A 15,000-nucleotide genomic window follows, 5' to 3' on the forward strand; every position below is an offset into this window, starting at 1 on the left:
CTTACTAAATAAGAAAATAAACAGCTATAATGTGGACACAGCTGTGTTTAAAGGCAGATTACTAGTTTTAATCCACACTGAAATGTCCTCTTTATTAGGGCTTTTTGTGTCTAAAACCAACAATAATCTGGGTCATAACAAACTGTAAGTGAAAGGCTAATTAGCTAATTAGCTCCTAACTGACATTCATCATCTCTCTCAAGTGCGCAGGTGCGAGTCGGTCCGGCTGAAAACGCTTTAAAAACGTATTTTATGCTTTTATTTATTTGTAAACAACGTCTCATGATACATCAGCTGCTACCTCCAGGTTTGATTTTATTGGATGCCGTTTTAGGTGAAAATACGGATTAAAATCATCAAATTAAAGCCGCGTTGTGAGACCTATTTTGAGAAGCGGAGCTCGCGCGCCGGCCTGTTCTCCCCCGCGCGCTCTGTGAGGCGCGTTCGTAATGAAAGAAGCGCGTGAGCAGCGCTTGCTGTGAGGGATGGGAAGTTCGTTCATCTCCGGTGAGTTTTCTCATTTGACTCAGTTCATGGAGGAAGAACCGACTCTTTCTGCTCTTCATTTAGTAACACTTCTGAACCATGTGGTTCTGTTTCAGACAGATGGCCTTTATTACTCCCAAACTGGAAACATGTTGTGTTACAGCAGCAAGTTATCAGAGCAAATAAAATAATGTAAGAATAAATAAACACTCAAAATCTAAAAAATATGGATGAGGTAAAGTTTGTGCAACTATATTACTTAATGTATTAATTTACAAAGCTGTATAAAAAAACACACGCTCCTGTATGTCTGGAATAAAACGGTTAAACTTTTATTTAACTAAAATTAATATATAAATATATTGATTATATTGCACGCAATATAAAAGAAAATACTGTCACCAGTCGTGGTGCCTTAAGAAGTGGGTATAATCCTAAATTTGCCCCCAAAGTGTCCCATCCAGCAGAGTATAAACAGACCGGACGAGGGGGAATAAAACTTCATAAATTCAAGTATAACGTGTTCATTTTTGCTCAAATGTTTCTGAATCTTAATTATCTTTGAACAAATGCAACAAAATGTGTATTTAACCCCAGTGTTGTTTTTAAAGCTCATGAATACACACATAGTCCAAGGAATGAACTACAGACTTTATATATACTTATATAAAGTAAGATAATATGAGAAAAATCTTGTTTTTGGTGAATTGGGTGAAATTGTGTAAGAACAACATTGTTTTCTGGATTGTATTTAAAATTAAATATATTAAATTAATAATTAAATATAGGATGTTATAGAAACGATTGTGTTGTGCCTTGAAATTGTTTTACTGAAGAGGAAAATTACATTCGCTCTCGGGCGGGATTCGGCCCTTCTCGTAACTTTAAGGGATCCGGATCTCGGAGCCGAGTCGTTCCGAATCGTTCCGAGTGAACGCATCACTCCTTGCCGCGCGTGACTCCCTCCCTCGCGCAGCTACATTGTGTGGACAGCAGCAGCACGTTGTTGGCTTCTGCACGCTGAACTTTACGCCGAATTAACGCTCTCCTGCTACGGGAGAAACCGGATTCAAAGCTACCAGCTATTTTCTCAGACGTCTGTAAGTTACCCCAGCTCGTGAAAACATGTCGGCCTCGGCGGCAAAAGTGAGTAAAAAGGAGCTGAACTCGAACCATGACGGAGCGGACGAAACCTCCGGTAAGGGGAATGGCGGCCTCCTGTTCACCGCCATTTTCACTCTCTTCTCTAACATCATTTGCATCGCCACTGTGTGTAATATTGTTATATTTTATTTCACGTATTGCTTTGATTTTGTTAAAAGCGTCTCTACCTTCTTTGTGGTCAACTATAACGGTTCATACATTTCTAAAACAGCAGCTAGCTCGAAGGCTAACGCATTTGTTAGCATGCCCGCTGTTGTTCAGCACAGACCGGTGTAGCGTCGAGATCGGCTACCTTTCCAAAAAAAACGCCATCGTAGCGCGAAACGACAGCAGAGGCCATCTGTTGTTTCTCTATTAAATAATCCTAGTATAACACAATAACTTAATATTCATCCACAGTTTACCTTATGTTTATGGAAAGTGTGGGGCAAGTTTTGGTTGCGTTTTATTTATGATTTCAGGGGAAGTATTTCTCCATGGATAATAATCACAATTCTCCTATTAAATAATAACTCCAGCGATAAATCACCTTATAAAATGATTTTACATTGTAAGAAAACGGAGAGCGTGTTTAGATACTTTCTAATAAAAACATTTTGATAAATATTTAATAGTAAGCACGCATCGAGAGACGTAAAGGCACGGTGGCGATATTCGTCGTAACACCGGCGCTGAGGCCATGTTAGCTAGCCGAGTTAGCATCTTCAGCGTGGTCAGTTGATGTCGTTGACTTTTAAAGTGAGAGGTCGTGTGCAACACTGGAGGCAGCATTGTTCCGTCTGTTCACATCCAATAATCCACTCTATGCTCAAAGAGAAGTTACTGTGTGGGAATATAATATTAATAAAGTAGTCTTTTTTTAAAAAATTCGGCTAGCATTAGCGGTTAGCTCGCTACTGTTGTTGTTGTAGTGTTACCTAACGCTGGCTGACGACGTGTTGTAGTTTAAAATGCAGTGAATGCATCATGTCGGTGCAGACACAGAGCTCTGTTAGATGAGCAGCTGGAGGATTTAGTCACGCGTGGGGTTAACGGTGCAGGTGTGTAACGGGTCTGCGTGTGTTCAGTCTGATGTCCCACATTTAAACCACGCGGCCTGTCGGTAACAACCGGCAGGAAACGGCCTGAGCCGCGAGAGCTGCAGCTATTGGCCGCTTGTTTTACGTTTCCCGGGAAAAGTCTTGCAGTTTCCTTTCACACGAAATGATGAACACAGAATCCTATTTCATGTAAACAATGTTTACCTGAAAAATACGTACATTAAATACATTAAACACGTGCTAAAAAACCCAAAACATCTTTTGAGTAGTTGAAGGACCAATCAGAGAGCTGCTCTCTTCCTGTGTGATCATGAAGGAAACCTGCTGTGTTGAAGCTTCTCTGACAACAATGCAGCAGCCAGTATGTCCTCCTTCTAACTTTAGATTCTGCTCCTGAATGCTCTGGATCTGATTGGACCAGAGAAGGTGGGCGGGGCTTTGAAGGCCGTTTTGGACGCCCCTGGGTTTGCCAGTTATGAGAGCAGTTATCAGGTGAACAGGTGTTGCAGCGATGGAAGCGGGCAGTGGAACTGCTTCAGATAGAAGTGATTGTACCCGAGCTAAAAAGCCTCTGCATGTTTCTAATAAGCTCCAGCAGCAGAAAGCTGCTCAGGTATGAACGTCTCTTCGGCTGCTTGTTCGGTGACTTTCAGTTACAAAGCAGCCGGTCAGCACGTCTCTACTGTTTGACACGGCGGCTGAGAAGACGCCTTCATAATGCTGCTTTTAATTTGTTCAGTCGTCCTTTGATGAAAGCACGTTTTTATTAAAATTAGTTTCTGGAACTCGGTACAGACTTGGAGAGACCCGCCCCCTAGAGGCTAATGGGGGAGGGGGGACAGCTGTGGACGTGGAGATGGACTGCGTGTTGCTTTGCTCTGAGACGGGGGTCTGAATGGACGAACGCTGTAACTCTGTCTTCAGCTGATAGACGAAGCATTTTCTAACTTTGTGGCCGAGATGAGCGCTCGGCGTGCACGCCGTACCAGAGGAGCAGGAGGGTGACGCGTCTCGTGTGATCGGGCCCCGAAGGTTTTTGAAGTCTTGGATATTTAGACGCTTTTATGACCACGTGTTTAATAAGAATACAATCATCTTAATTCTTCTGACTGACGGCATGAAAAGTTTTAGAAACAGCTTCATCCATTGCAGAAGACGGTAGAGGCGGCGTGCAGCGGTGGCGTCCAGAGTACTGTTGATGTGATTCACTTGTGTTTGACGTTTTCTTTATTAAAACTCTGATTTTTGTTTTTTTCTTTTTCAGAGAAAGAGCAGCAAGAAGCGATTGAACACATCGACGAAGTTCAAAACGAAATTGACAGGTAAATAAATGATCACCTTTTTTTTCCTCTAGCCGCTGAGATGTTCCTGCTGGACGTCCCCGTGCGTGCTAATAGAATGGCACCCCCACCCAGTTGCTATGGCAACGAGTTAGAACACATTCAGGAACCATAAGCGTAGCGTTCATGAGCCTTAAACAAGCGACCCGTTGACGATCTGAAAGGACCGACGTGTTTCTTCATCAGTCCGTCAACTCGATCCGGGTCGAGCTCGGTTCTGTTTCTATATAAGATGCAGCATGAACACCCGCTCAGAGAGCACCAGGCGTTCCTGGGTCACAATTGTTTGCGAGCCAGCTCGGAGAGAGTTGCAGGATTGTTGCGACCCCGTGTGTCTCGACCAATCAGAGGGCTCTTTAGAGAAACGAGTCTCCCTCGTGTCAGATTGCACCTCCTGAATCACGTCCATGTGCTTTGGCCACAACATCACCATCTTCATTTATGGAGGTCAAGTTGTGCAGAGAGCGCCCTCTGCTGGATCAAACGGTGAACTGCTTCAGACAGACTGATGGAATGTGTTAACTCGAACAACTCGTGAACTCCCCCCCCCACGGAGAAACTGACAGGCTTACGGGACGATTTTGAAAACATGCGAGACATGAGGACGCAGAACGAGACATGAGGACGCAGAACGAGACGACTCAGCCAGCTGCGTTTTGATCTCACACAAACGGTGGAGGACGACGTCAGCTGGATGTTCTGCTGTATTTAAAAGAATCAGTACGGGGGAAAGATGTTTAGACTCTTTTTAAGTATGCAACATCCGGTTGGTGACGCTTCGCGGTCCGCTCGCTCTCGTGGGTCGTTGCAGATCGTCCAAATAATCCTCAAATGTTTTGTTTTTATTTTAACGAACGACAAACCTCTGCAAATGATCCTACGATGGATTGATGTCGCTCGCTTCAGAGACTTTGTTTAAATGTTTTTTTTCCTTGGTAGGTTGAACGAGCAGGCCAGCGAGGAGATCCTCAAAGTAGAACAGAAATACAACAAACTCCGTCAGCCGTTCTTTCAGAAGAGGTCAGAACTGATCGCCAAAATCCCCAACTTCTGGGTCACCACGTTTGTCAACCATCCACAGGGTAAGAAAATCATCATCATCATCCCTGAAGTGTGTGTGTGCCGGCTCAGCATGATCACGTGTGTGTGTGTTTGATCTGCAGTATCTGCTCTACTGGGAGAGGAAGATGAAGAAGCGCTTCACTACCTGAGCCGAGTGGAGGTGACAGAGTTTGAAGACATCAAGTCGGGCTACAGAATAGATTTTGTAAGTATCGTGATGTTTTACAAAAAACAGAAAAACACAGCTGGACAGTTTCTCGTTTTCTCATCCTGTTTTTTTTTTTTTTTGTCTTTTCAGTATTTTGATGAAAATCCATACTTCGAAAACAAAGTGCTTTCCAAAGAGTTCCATTTGAACGAGAGCGGAGACCCATCTTCAAAGTCGACGGAAATCAAATGGAAATCAGGAAAGGTGTGTGTGTGTGTGTGTGTGTGTGTGCGTCTTTCTACGTGGTCAGAATATGAAACCTGCGTGTCGACACGTCGTCTGATCTTTCCTCCCGTGTTGTTGTTTTTGTTTTTTTAAGGACCTGACCAAGCGCTCCAGCCAGACACAGAACAAAGCAGGAAGAAAGAGGCAACACGAAGAGCCCGAGAGCTTCTTCACTTGGTTCACCGATCACGCCGACGCCGGCGCCGATGAGCTCGGGGAGGTCATCAAGGACGACATCTGGCCAAACCCCCTGCAGTACTACCTGGTAGGTCTGACAGCTCAGACTGAGACCTGATTCAGAGGTCACATCTGTCCGCTTTGTTAGATAGATAGATACTTTATTGATCCCGAGGGAAATTCAGGATTTGAATGATTGATGAACAATGATCAATGATCAACCTCAATTCTTCTCACTAAAGGTTCCCGACATGGACGACGAAGAGGGCGAAGGCGAGGACGACGAAGAGGACGAGGAGGGTCTGGAGGACATCGACGAGGAGGGCGATGAAGACGGAGAGGAAGACGACGAGGAGGGAGAAGATGGCGAGGTAAATGTCTTTTAGGTTCTGCGTTGTTGTGTCGGAGCGTTTTTTGATGTTGACGCCGTCACTGACCGCTCGCTGTGTTTTTATTCAGGACGACGAAGGAGAAGACGACTAATGAATCATCGACCCCACACCCTCAACCTTCTATTTCCTGTTTGGTTTTTCCACTCACGTTCGGGAGCAAAGGTTTTAATTTGTTCTTTTCTTTTCTTTTGTTTTTCTTTTTTAAATCTGTGAGCTTCATTTTCCATTCTGAGGCCTCCTCACCTGTTGGTGCCATGTTACGTTCTCCTTTGACTCATCTTAGGCTGATGGCACTTTGCCCTGAATTGTGAGTACCATCCTCCTGAGTCATCTCAAAAACAACAATAATAAAAATAAAAAAAAGTATAAAAATAGATTGAGCACGGCATCCTGAGTAGAATCTGAAGACGTTGACACAGTTAAAGGTCGTGTGGTAAATGAAACTGAAGCCATGGTGTAGTGACCCAGCGCTAGTTTACCTCCATACTTTTGTTTTCCACCACTTTCATTTTGTTTTCTTTCAGTTGGGGTGTTGATCCCTTAAAAAAGAAGCCTGTTATTTTCCCCCCATGTGGTTAACGAGTACCAGCTCATTCCTTTTGACTTGTAATGTTTCGGGGGAGGGGGGAGGGGTCAGCTCGGGGGAGGGGCAGGAGTCTGTTGGTTATCGGGGAGAGTGGTTATTTTGACACCATTTCTATGGGACTTTTTTTTTTTTTTTTTCATTGTATTGTTTTACAGATATCCATGAGATTTGAAATGACATTTTTAATAAAGAACAAAATGGAAAAAAACAAACAAACTCCAAGCGTGTCCATTTTGGCCCCTCAACACTTCATGGTTAGAAGAAAAAAAAAACGATGATCCGTTACGGCCGCCGCGCTCCGTCAGTCTGGACTCCTCTGCAGCAGAGAAACAGGAAGTCCAACAAAGCAGGACAGGAAGTCACACACGGAAATGTTAAAATGACCTGTGTATTTTCAGAATAAAAGTCCCTTTCGACGGTTCTAAACAACCCCGCGTCGTATCATCTCGTCTCCAGCGTCTTCTGTCATTTCCGCAGAAGCTCTCCGGAGCTCCTCGCCAGCGTTCCTTGACGTGCTCCGTTCTGATGGCGTGAAGGAGTCGTGTCCTGACATCAGCAGCAGCTCTGCTCCTGTAAACTCCGCCCCCTAAAAGACGAGGCGGACTAACATCAAAGCGGGTATAAGAGGCCCCGCCAGAAAACCAGGAAACAGTGTTTGAGCTGGCGGCGAATCAAAGATGACTTCTCTGCTGAAGGACGACAGACGCGTTTTAAATGTGAGCTGGTAACTTTGATACAATAATCTGTTTTCACGAGTTCGGTGGGTGGATAGAAATTTATTCCAAAAAAAACCCAAAGGTAGCAGCAAAGGATCATGGTCCAAACGGTCCGTCAGCTAATGAAGGATTTTGGAGTCATGAGCAGACTGGAAGCAAAGTCCTCACTCAGCAGACGACGAGCGATCAAGGCGAGGAAGGTTTGAGCCGACGACTCAAACTCAGCCGCTGTGATCGTGTCCGGCCAGCTGCTCGGCTGGAAACCCCAACCTGGAGAAACATCACGGATCAACAGGAAACAAAATGAGTACTCAAGATGAAGAGCAAACAAACAGGAAGTGACCAGAGTGATCGAGTGATAACACCAACCTATATACAGAATAACTCCAGTAAACTTTCAGCACAACTTTGAGAAGAACGAGTACATTTCACTTTATCTTTTAGGGGGAAAATAAACTTCCTGTTTGTCTCTAATCGTCTCCTGTGGTGATGGAAGAACTTTTTATAAGACACTTTTTATTTTTTTAAATGACGTTTCTTTCTTTCGTGATGCACTTTTGAGAATGAAGTTTTACCGAGAGAAAAAAAGAAATCTAACTCATGCACACAAAACCAGAAGCTTTCTATCTGTGGGACTTCAGTGAAGATCAGATCAAACTTTGAGGGCGCTCGATGAACTTTGTCTGGTCTTCTGATGACCTTTGAGCTCACAGGTCACGTGACACATTCACACAATGATGGTAGAAGCTGCTTTGTTATGTCCCTGAATATTAACACGGCGCCGACGAAGCAGCGGGAGCAACTCGGGGTTAAGTGCCTTGCCCAAGGACACTTTGGTTGTTGCTGCAGGAGCTGGGGATCGAACCTTCAACATTCAGGTTGAGACGACGAATAAAGAAAATCTAAATGTATACTTTGTTCCTAATCCTCTTCCGTAGCATTTCTACTTTGATGGGCAGAAACGTGGGTGCTGCAGGTCAGGTGTTGTACCCACCCAGGTGAGTTTGACAGCGAGGACACGTGGACACCGTCCACGAGAAGCCCGGAAACCAGGAGAAGTGTTTCTCTGCGGGCCAGTGCTGAGTAACCTCCGCCCTCCTGAACGTCATCACCTCAAACTGGAGTCCGTGCGGGTTCTCCAACATCTGGATCTGAACCCTCCGACTACCGGCCAGCGTGCGGTTCTGGGTAGAGAGCGCGAGACGGCTGGGCACGAAGCGGATGTCAGTTCCGCGCGCCAGCTCGTGCCCGCACGCCCTGCACAGCAATAAGGTGTCGGTGCTGCTGCTTCCGGTCTCCCGGTCCTCACACGCCTCAACAGCTGTACTTAGAAGGAGCAGGATTATAATGTAGTCCATCATTAAATCCTGCAGCTGCATCACCGGAGCACGTGGAAGGCTACAAACAAGCACGCGACTTTGTTTTTGATCTTGATCGATTATATTCTTAATGTTCATCGATCAAATAATAACAATCATCTGGGCACATAGAACCAGTCGGTTAACCGGTTAGTCGGTTAATGTCACATTACTTGATGATTCAGGCTAACGGACGCTGCATTCAAATTCGCATTGGACGCTCGGAAATTACAACTGAGAAGTTGTTATCTCGACTCTGTCAATTTATAATATTATAATTAGCCACATTTACTTTATTTTTAAATTATCCAATTACACTGTGACTCATTAATTGTAAATAACAACGAGGACCTTATATCATAGCACATTATCCTGCTAAGAGTAATAATTAAATCAGGAATCAATGAAAGCTTTTCAGTGATATCCAGGTAATATTTACCTTTCTATCTCATTTTGTAAGTGGGTTACCGACATTTTTAATATCGTAATTCGGCTGGAGGAAGAAAGGTAATTGTTCCGATTATGTAGATAACACGTGAATGCAGCTGTGTAATGTCCGGAAATGCAATGGGGGGAAGAAACCGGAAGTGGATGTTTTCGAACATTTACCGACTAAACTGCGTAAAAGAAAAAACAAAATAACGACATAAAATCAGTTAAATCGCTGTCCAGTTTTAATTTTACATATTCAGCAAAATTAATTTATGGGTTAGTGTCAACAGAACAGCCCACAACATCCTCGTTACCGCCATTTTAGGTATTAAATGTACTTTTTAAAAAAACACTTTTTTGTGTGAGGTTAAAAAAAGGATACACTTAAATAGCTGTCGATAGAAAAACTAACTGTGTTGCTTTGGAAGAATAATTTAAATGGCGATTAAACAGTTAAAAGGCCAGCCGTTACTTTCAATGGTTACCATGGGCAACGCCTGTCGAAAACGCTCCTCAGCCAATCAAAGAACGGGATGCTGAAAAAGAACCAATCAGGGGACTCGTTTGTAAAATCCAAACACTCGTCTCCGCCACAGATTTATTTTGGTGTCACGGTTCTCCAGCTCGGTTAAATCCTCCTGTTAGGGTCCGAGCTGACCCTGAGACCGGTTTGAAGGGATGAAAAGCCGGGAGTCACCGCCGCCGGTCCACGTCCACGTACCGGAGACCACACCGGTCCACGTTCACATGAGGAGGAGTCCCAGCAGAACCCCTCAGGTTAGTACTGGGAATACTTGGAGATGCTATTCCCCCCTGTCTGAGTAAAAAAAGAGTTTACCTTAAATACAAGAAACTATTAAGAAGTTTTATTAAAGGGGACATGATTTTAAAAAATCATATTTTTCAGTGTTTCTGAACATTTATTATAACCTGAGAGTCAAACAGACCCACAACAGGTGTGAAATAAATCATCCAGTTGTTTGTTTGTGGTCTGCAGGAGTCTGACAACACAGACAAAAATGTGCTGTTTTAAATGTGCTCTCCTTGTGATGTCACAGTGGGATTCTGGTAAATAAGCCCCTCCTCTGGTATCCTCACCCACTGACTCTAGACTAAAGCTAAACTTTAACACAGGTCGGCCATTTTTATTCTCTTTACAGAGGATTGATGTATACAGGGAAAACTCAGGGGGCGGGGCTTGTTGCATTTAAAGACACACACACCTAAACGGAGCGTCCAGAGAGAGCTGGTTTCTACAGGGTCACAAACCTCCTCTGCTGCTTCATTCATGTTATATTTAAACCAAAGCTCAGAAACACAGATGTTTCATGTAGAGCACAGGGGGCGCTGTTTGAAAAGAGGAGTGTGATACGTCCCCTTTAAATGTGTGTTGTGTTTTTCTTCTGCAGCAGAGAACTAAAGACGCTCAGCTGAAGGGAGATGAAGGGAGGCTAAAGGTCAAGACGCCGTGGATTCCTCCAGGAAGACTCCCCTGCAGAAGAGATGTGAGCTCAGCTTGTGTGATACTTTTTCGATGCCACATGTTGGAACCAGCGCACTTTATGCACCTCAGGACTTTAACCCGTGTGCCGTGCATTCGCACACTGTGTTTTATGTTTTTGTCTGTGTTTTAAGTTTACCTACGGGTACAAATAAAAAAACAAATAAATCATGCAGGAGTCAGGGTAAGAAGGAACAAGCTGACGTGGCATCAAAACGAGCATCAATGCTGTTTGATTTTCACTCAAGTTTAACACTCACTCAATATTCAATATTCAATATTCCTCATCCTCAGATCAGCAGAGTTCAGCATCAGTCAGACAGAGGAACCAGACATCAGTGTGATGCAGAGGAGGAGGAAGAAGAAGAGTTGGCTGCAGTTTCCAAAAATCTCAGCGACCTGCTCCGAGAGCAAGACAGCATCCGACGTTCAAAGAAGTGAGAGCTTCTCTCCAGCTCCCACAAATGACCAGCTGAGCTTCATACCTGTCTCACTGTCTTTTCATCTTGTTTGCAGCTCGGATGTTCGGGGTCAACAAACCAGAGAGTCTGCTGTGCTCCTGAGGACGCTCGTAGAGGCAGAAATCGATGGCGTGGCTGTAGCCAATCAGCTGGCAGCGCTGAAGGAAACCATCGACAGCCTGGCTAAGGTACCGGACGATCACTGTGGGGGGGGGGGGATGGGCGATGATGATCTGAGTCAACGATAAATTCTTTTCATTCATTTGTTATTCAGGACAAACGTCTGTCGAAGTCGCACGCGGCGTCGCTGAGACGGCAGCAGCAGCTGCTGTTGGAGAAGATCGCCATGTTCGACAGCACCAATCACAGCCTGCGAGAGCTCCTCAGAGAGTGGACCGAGTACGAGGTGCACACGTCTTTACACGTTCATGTTGATTCAGACGCCGTGATGTCATCGTCTCCTCATCTGTGAGGTCAAATGAAGTTCCAGCGTGTAGGTTTAAAGCTGCTGCATAACTCGATGACTCCTGTCGTCCACAGAGAGAATCGCTGATTTGGTTGGAACAGAAAGACGCCATCAAGACGAGACTCGCCGACAGTGAAGCAGAGAACATGGTGAGTCGTCTTCTTCTTCTTCTTCTTCTTCTTCTTCTTCTTCTTCTTCTTCTTCTTCTTCTTCTTCTTCTTCTTCTTCTTCTTCTTCTTCTTCTTCTTCTTCTTCTTCTTCTTCTTCTTCTTCTTCTTCTTCTTCTTCTTCTTCTTCTTCTTCTTCTTCTTCTTCTTCTTCTTCTTCTTCTGCGTTGTCATCAAACAGCTGAGGGGAGTTTCACCTGTTTTTGTCTTTGCAGCGACTTTTATCCAAACTCACCAACAAAGAGAAAGAGGCGTGCACGCTGGCCGAGCACCTGGACTTTGAAAAGGTGTTAAAGTGGGATTCATTGAAGTGATGATGATGATGATGATGATGATGATGATGATGATGAGGATGAGTGTTGACCCTCGCTCCTCTCTCTCTGTCACAGGACAGAGTGCAGACCACGGAGGAGCTGTCACGCGTGCTGCACTCGACCCGTGAGCGCCTGCAGTCCGAGCTGAGCAGAGCGGACGCTGAGAAGAGCCGCCTGACTGCTCAGATTCAGGTTTGTGAAACAGGAAGTACACAAACGGAAAGACGCCGCTTCTCCTCCTCCTGATTGGTGCTCATGTAAGAAAAAGAGAAAACACGCTGAGTGTTCACGTCTTTGTGTGGAGCAGAGGCTGCAGCAGAGCCACGAGGAGCAGCAGGGGGCGCTGCGAGCTCTGCAGGACGAGCTGCAGACGCTGCGGCGGCGCAGGCAGGAGGAGAAGGAGGCGCGGGGACAGAAGGAGGCGCGGGGACAGAAGGAGGCGCTGGCTCTGCTGACCGAGCAGGCCGAGCGAGCCGAGGACACGGCCAGGCAGCTCGCCGAGAAACTGCAGGAGAAGGTCTGAAGGTCCCTCCGGTTCGTCCTCCGAGCAGAGACGTGAAGCGTCGGCACAGGAAGTGATGAAGTGTGTGTTGTGTTTAAGGAATCCCAGTTGGCCCAGTCTCTGTCCACGTCCAGTGACTGGTGTCTCCGACACTCCAAAGAGGCCGCCGCCAAAGCAGCGCTGGAGGACGAGCTATCTGCTCTGAAGTTGTGAGTGTCCTGATGTTCTCTCTCTCTCACACACACACACACACACACACACACACACACACACATGTTTGATCGCAGCAGTAAGTGTGGAGTGATGAGGCGCGCTCACACGAGGCGATGCGTCGCAGCGTGCGTCAGTCAACACTAAATGCGAGGACTCTTCACATCAGTCAGGTGACCGAGCTGACCTCCAGGACGACGGCGGCGGAGGACAGGAGCAGGACGGAGAGGGACGAGCTCCGGGATCAGATCACCCGTCTCGGCTCGGAACACGCCTCCACTCAGCTGGACAACCAGAGACTCAAGGTGCCGCCGCAGACCACTTCCTGTCTTCATGTCGTTATTATAACATTTGAAACCTGAATAGTTCCCCGTGTCCACCTGGTGTCGTGTCCCGTCTCCATGACAACAGCCTCTGTATGAGCGACTCGGCTGCGTTACTTCTTCCTGCACGTTTTGTATTTGAGGTCGTTTGTTGCTCCGTCTTCAGGATCAGTCGGAGTCGTCTGAGGAGAAGATCGGCGCTCTGCAGTCTGAAGCTCGCCGGCTGAAATCTGCGATCAGAAAACACGAGAGCCAGGTGGAGAAATACAAGAAGAAGGTAAAAACACGTCCACACGAGCGCAGCAGGAAGCTGAGGCGCTCTGAGTGACCCCGGGCGTCTCCGTGCAGGTGCAGCAGGCTCGCCGGGAGGCCGAGGAGAGCCGCCTGCAGCTGGAGGTGACCTCCAAGGAGGCGCGGGACGTGAAGGAGAGCCTGGAGAGGGAGGCGGAGCAGCTGAGGAGGGAGCTGCTGGTCAGACTCCGCGAGCTGGAGACGCTGCCCGACAGACTGAGGAGGAGCGAGCAGCAGCTCCGAGACGCCCGGCAGGACGCCAACGCCCACGAGAGGAGGAACGCGGAGCACGGCGCCGCCCTGTCGGAGGTCAGACACAAGGTCAGGAGAAAGAAAGGACACAAAGGGTTAACAGACAGACTCATGCTGTCAGCTCATTGGCTGTTGTCCCTCCTCAGGTGGAGCAGCAGGGCGCTCAGCTGGAGACGCTGCAGCAGAAGAACGTCCTCCTGCAGGAGGAGAACAACGTCCTCAAGGAGACGATCCTCAACTTAGAGAGGTACACAGCTTCTCCTCTGTCTCCTCCCTCCTCTCCTCTGTCTCCTCCCTCCTTACCTGTGTCTCCTCCCTCCTTACCTCTGTCTCCTTCCTCCTTTCCTCTGTCTCCTCCCTCCTTACCTGTGTCTCCTCCCTCCTTACCTGTGTCTCCTCCCTCCTCTCCTCTCCTCTGTCTCCTCCCTCCTTACCTCTGTCTCCTTCCTCCTTACCTCTGTCTCCTTCCTCCTCTCCTCTGTCTCCTCCCTCTTCTCCTCTGTCTCCTCCCTCCTCTCCTCTGTCTCCTCCCTCTTCTCCTCTGTCTCCTCCCTCCTCTCCTCTGTCTCCTCCCTCCTCTCCTCTGTCTCCTCCCTCCTTACCTCTGTCTCCTTCCTCCTTACCTGTGTCTCCTCCCTCCTTACCTCTGTCTCCTCCCTCCTCTCCTCTGTCTCCTCCCTCCTCTCCTCTGTCTCCTCCCTCCTCTCCTCTGTCTCCTCCCTCCTTACCTCTGTCTCCTCCCTCCTCTCCTCTGTCTCCTCCCTCCTTACCTGTGTCTCCTCCCTCCTTACCTCTGTCTCCTTCCTCCTTACCTCTGTCTCCTCCCTCCTTACCTCTGTCTCCTCCCTCCTTACCTGTGTCTCCTCCCTCCTTACCTCTGTCTCCTCCCTCCTCTCCTCTGTCTCCTCCCTCCTTTCCTCTGTCTCCTCCCTCCTTACCTGTGTCTCCTCCCTCCTCTCCTCTGTCTCCTTCCTCCTTACCTCTGTCTCCTCCCTCCTCTCCTCTGTCTCCTCCCTCTTCTCCTCTGTCTCCTCCCTCCTCTCCTCTGTCTCCTCCCTCCTTACCTCTGTCTCCTCCCTCCTTTCCTCTGTCTCCTCCCTCCTCTCCTCTGTCTCCTCCCTCCTTACCTCTGTCTCCTCCCTCCTTACCTCTGTCTCCTCCCTCCTCTCCTCTGTCTCCTCCCTCTTCTCCTCTGTCTCCTCCCTCTTCTCCTCTGTCTCCTCCCTCATTTCCTCTGTCTCCTCCCTCCTTACCTCTGTCTCCTCCCTCCTTACCTCTGTCTCCTCCCTCCTCTCCTCTGTCTCCTCCCTCTTCTCCTCTGTCTCCT

General features: G+C 47.2%; 3 protein-coding genes across 4 annotated transcripts in view; 2 read left to right on the forward strand and 1 right to left on the reverse strand.

Annotated features, from left to right (window-relative positions):
* Positions 1-1,425: 1,425 nt before the first annotated feature.
* seta (SET nuclear proto-oncogene a) lies at positions 1,426-6,466 on the forward strand. The gene is made up of 8 exons (XM_079358100.1): positions 1,426-1,684; positions 3,955-4,012; positions 4,970-5,112; positions 5,194-5,297; positions 5,391-5,504; positions 5,620-5,790; positions 5,945-6,073; positions 6,162-6,466. Exons 1-8 carry the CDS (start codon positions 1,612-1,614, stop codon positions 6,183-6,185), a joined length of 816 nt encoding a protein of 271 aa, XP_079214226.1. The 5' UTR covers positions 1,426-1,611; the 3' UTR covers positions 6,186-6,466.
* Positions 6,467-7,436: 970 nt separating this feature from the next.
* LOC306825904 (uncharacterized protein) lies at positions 7,437-9,243 on the reverse strand. Its single transcript, XM_079346871.1, has 2 exons — positions 8,391-9,243; positions 7,437-7,666 (listed from the first exon to the last, which is right to left on the reverse strand). The coding sequence occupies exons 1-2, from the start codon at positions 8,851-8,853 to the stop codon at positions 7,512-7,514; spliced, it is 618 nt and encodes a 205-aa protein (XP_079202997.1). The 5' UTR covers positions 8,854-9,243; the 3' UTR covers positions 7,437-7,511.
* Positions 9,244-9,277: 34 nt separating this feature from the next.
* LOC306825914 (outer dense fiber protein 2-like) overlaps positions 9,278-15,000 on the forward strand; it is an 8,893-nt gene continuing 3,170 nt past the window's right edge. The window contains exons 1-14 of one of the 2 annotated variants that reach the window (XM_079346882.1): positions 9,278-9,963; positions 10,596-10,691; positions 10,982-11,124; positions 11,204-11,336; positions 11,423-11,554; positions 11,689-11,763; positions 11,997-12,068; positions 12,171-12,287; positions 12,403-12,612; positions 12,697-12,806; positions 12,977-13,112; positions 13,297-13,407; positions 13,479-13,730; positions 13,820-13,920. In XM_079346882.1, coding sequence (XP_079203008.1) covers positions 9,865-9,963; positions 10,596-10,691; positions 10,982-11,124; positions 11,204-11,336; positions 11,423-11,554; positions 11,689-11,763; positions 11,997-12,068; positions 12,171-12,287; positions 12,403-12,612; positions 12,697-12,806; positions 12,977-13,112; positions 13,297-13,407; positions 13,479-13,730; positions 13,820-13,920 — 1,787 coding nt within the window. In that variant the 5' untranslated portion in view covers positions 9,278-9,864. Of the gene's footprint in view, positions 9,964-10,595; positions 10,692-10,981; positions 11,125-11,203; positions 11,337-11,422; positions 11,555-11,688; positions 11,764-11,996; positions 12,069-12,170; positions 12,288-12,402; positions 12,613-12,696; positions 12,807-12,976; positions 13,113-13,296; positions 13,408-13,478; positions 13,743-13,819; positions 13,921-15,000 lie in introns of both variants that reach the window. The other variant, XM_079346881.1, reaches the window with a different exon arrangement.

This window comes from Symphodus melops, assembly GCF_947650265.1.
Source record: "Symphodus melops genome assembly, chromosome: 1".
Taxonomy (NCBI): Eukaryota; Metazoa; Chordata; class Actinopteri; order Labriformes; family Labridae; genus Symphodus; species Symphodus melops.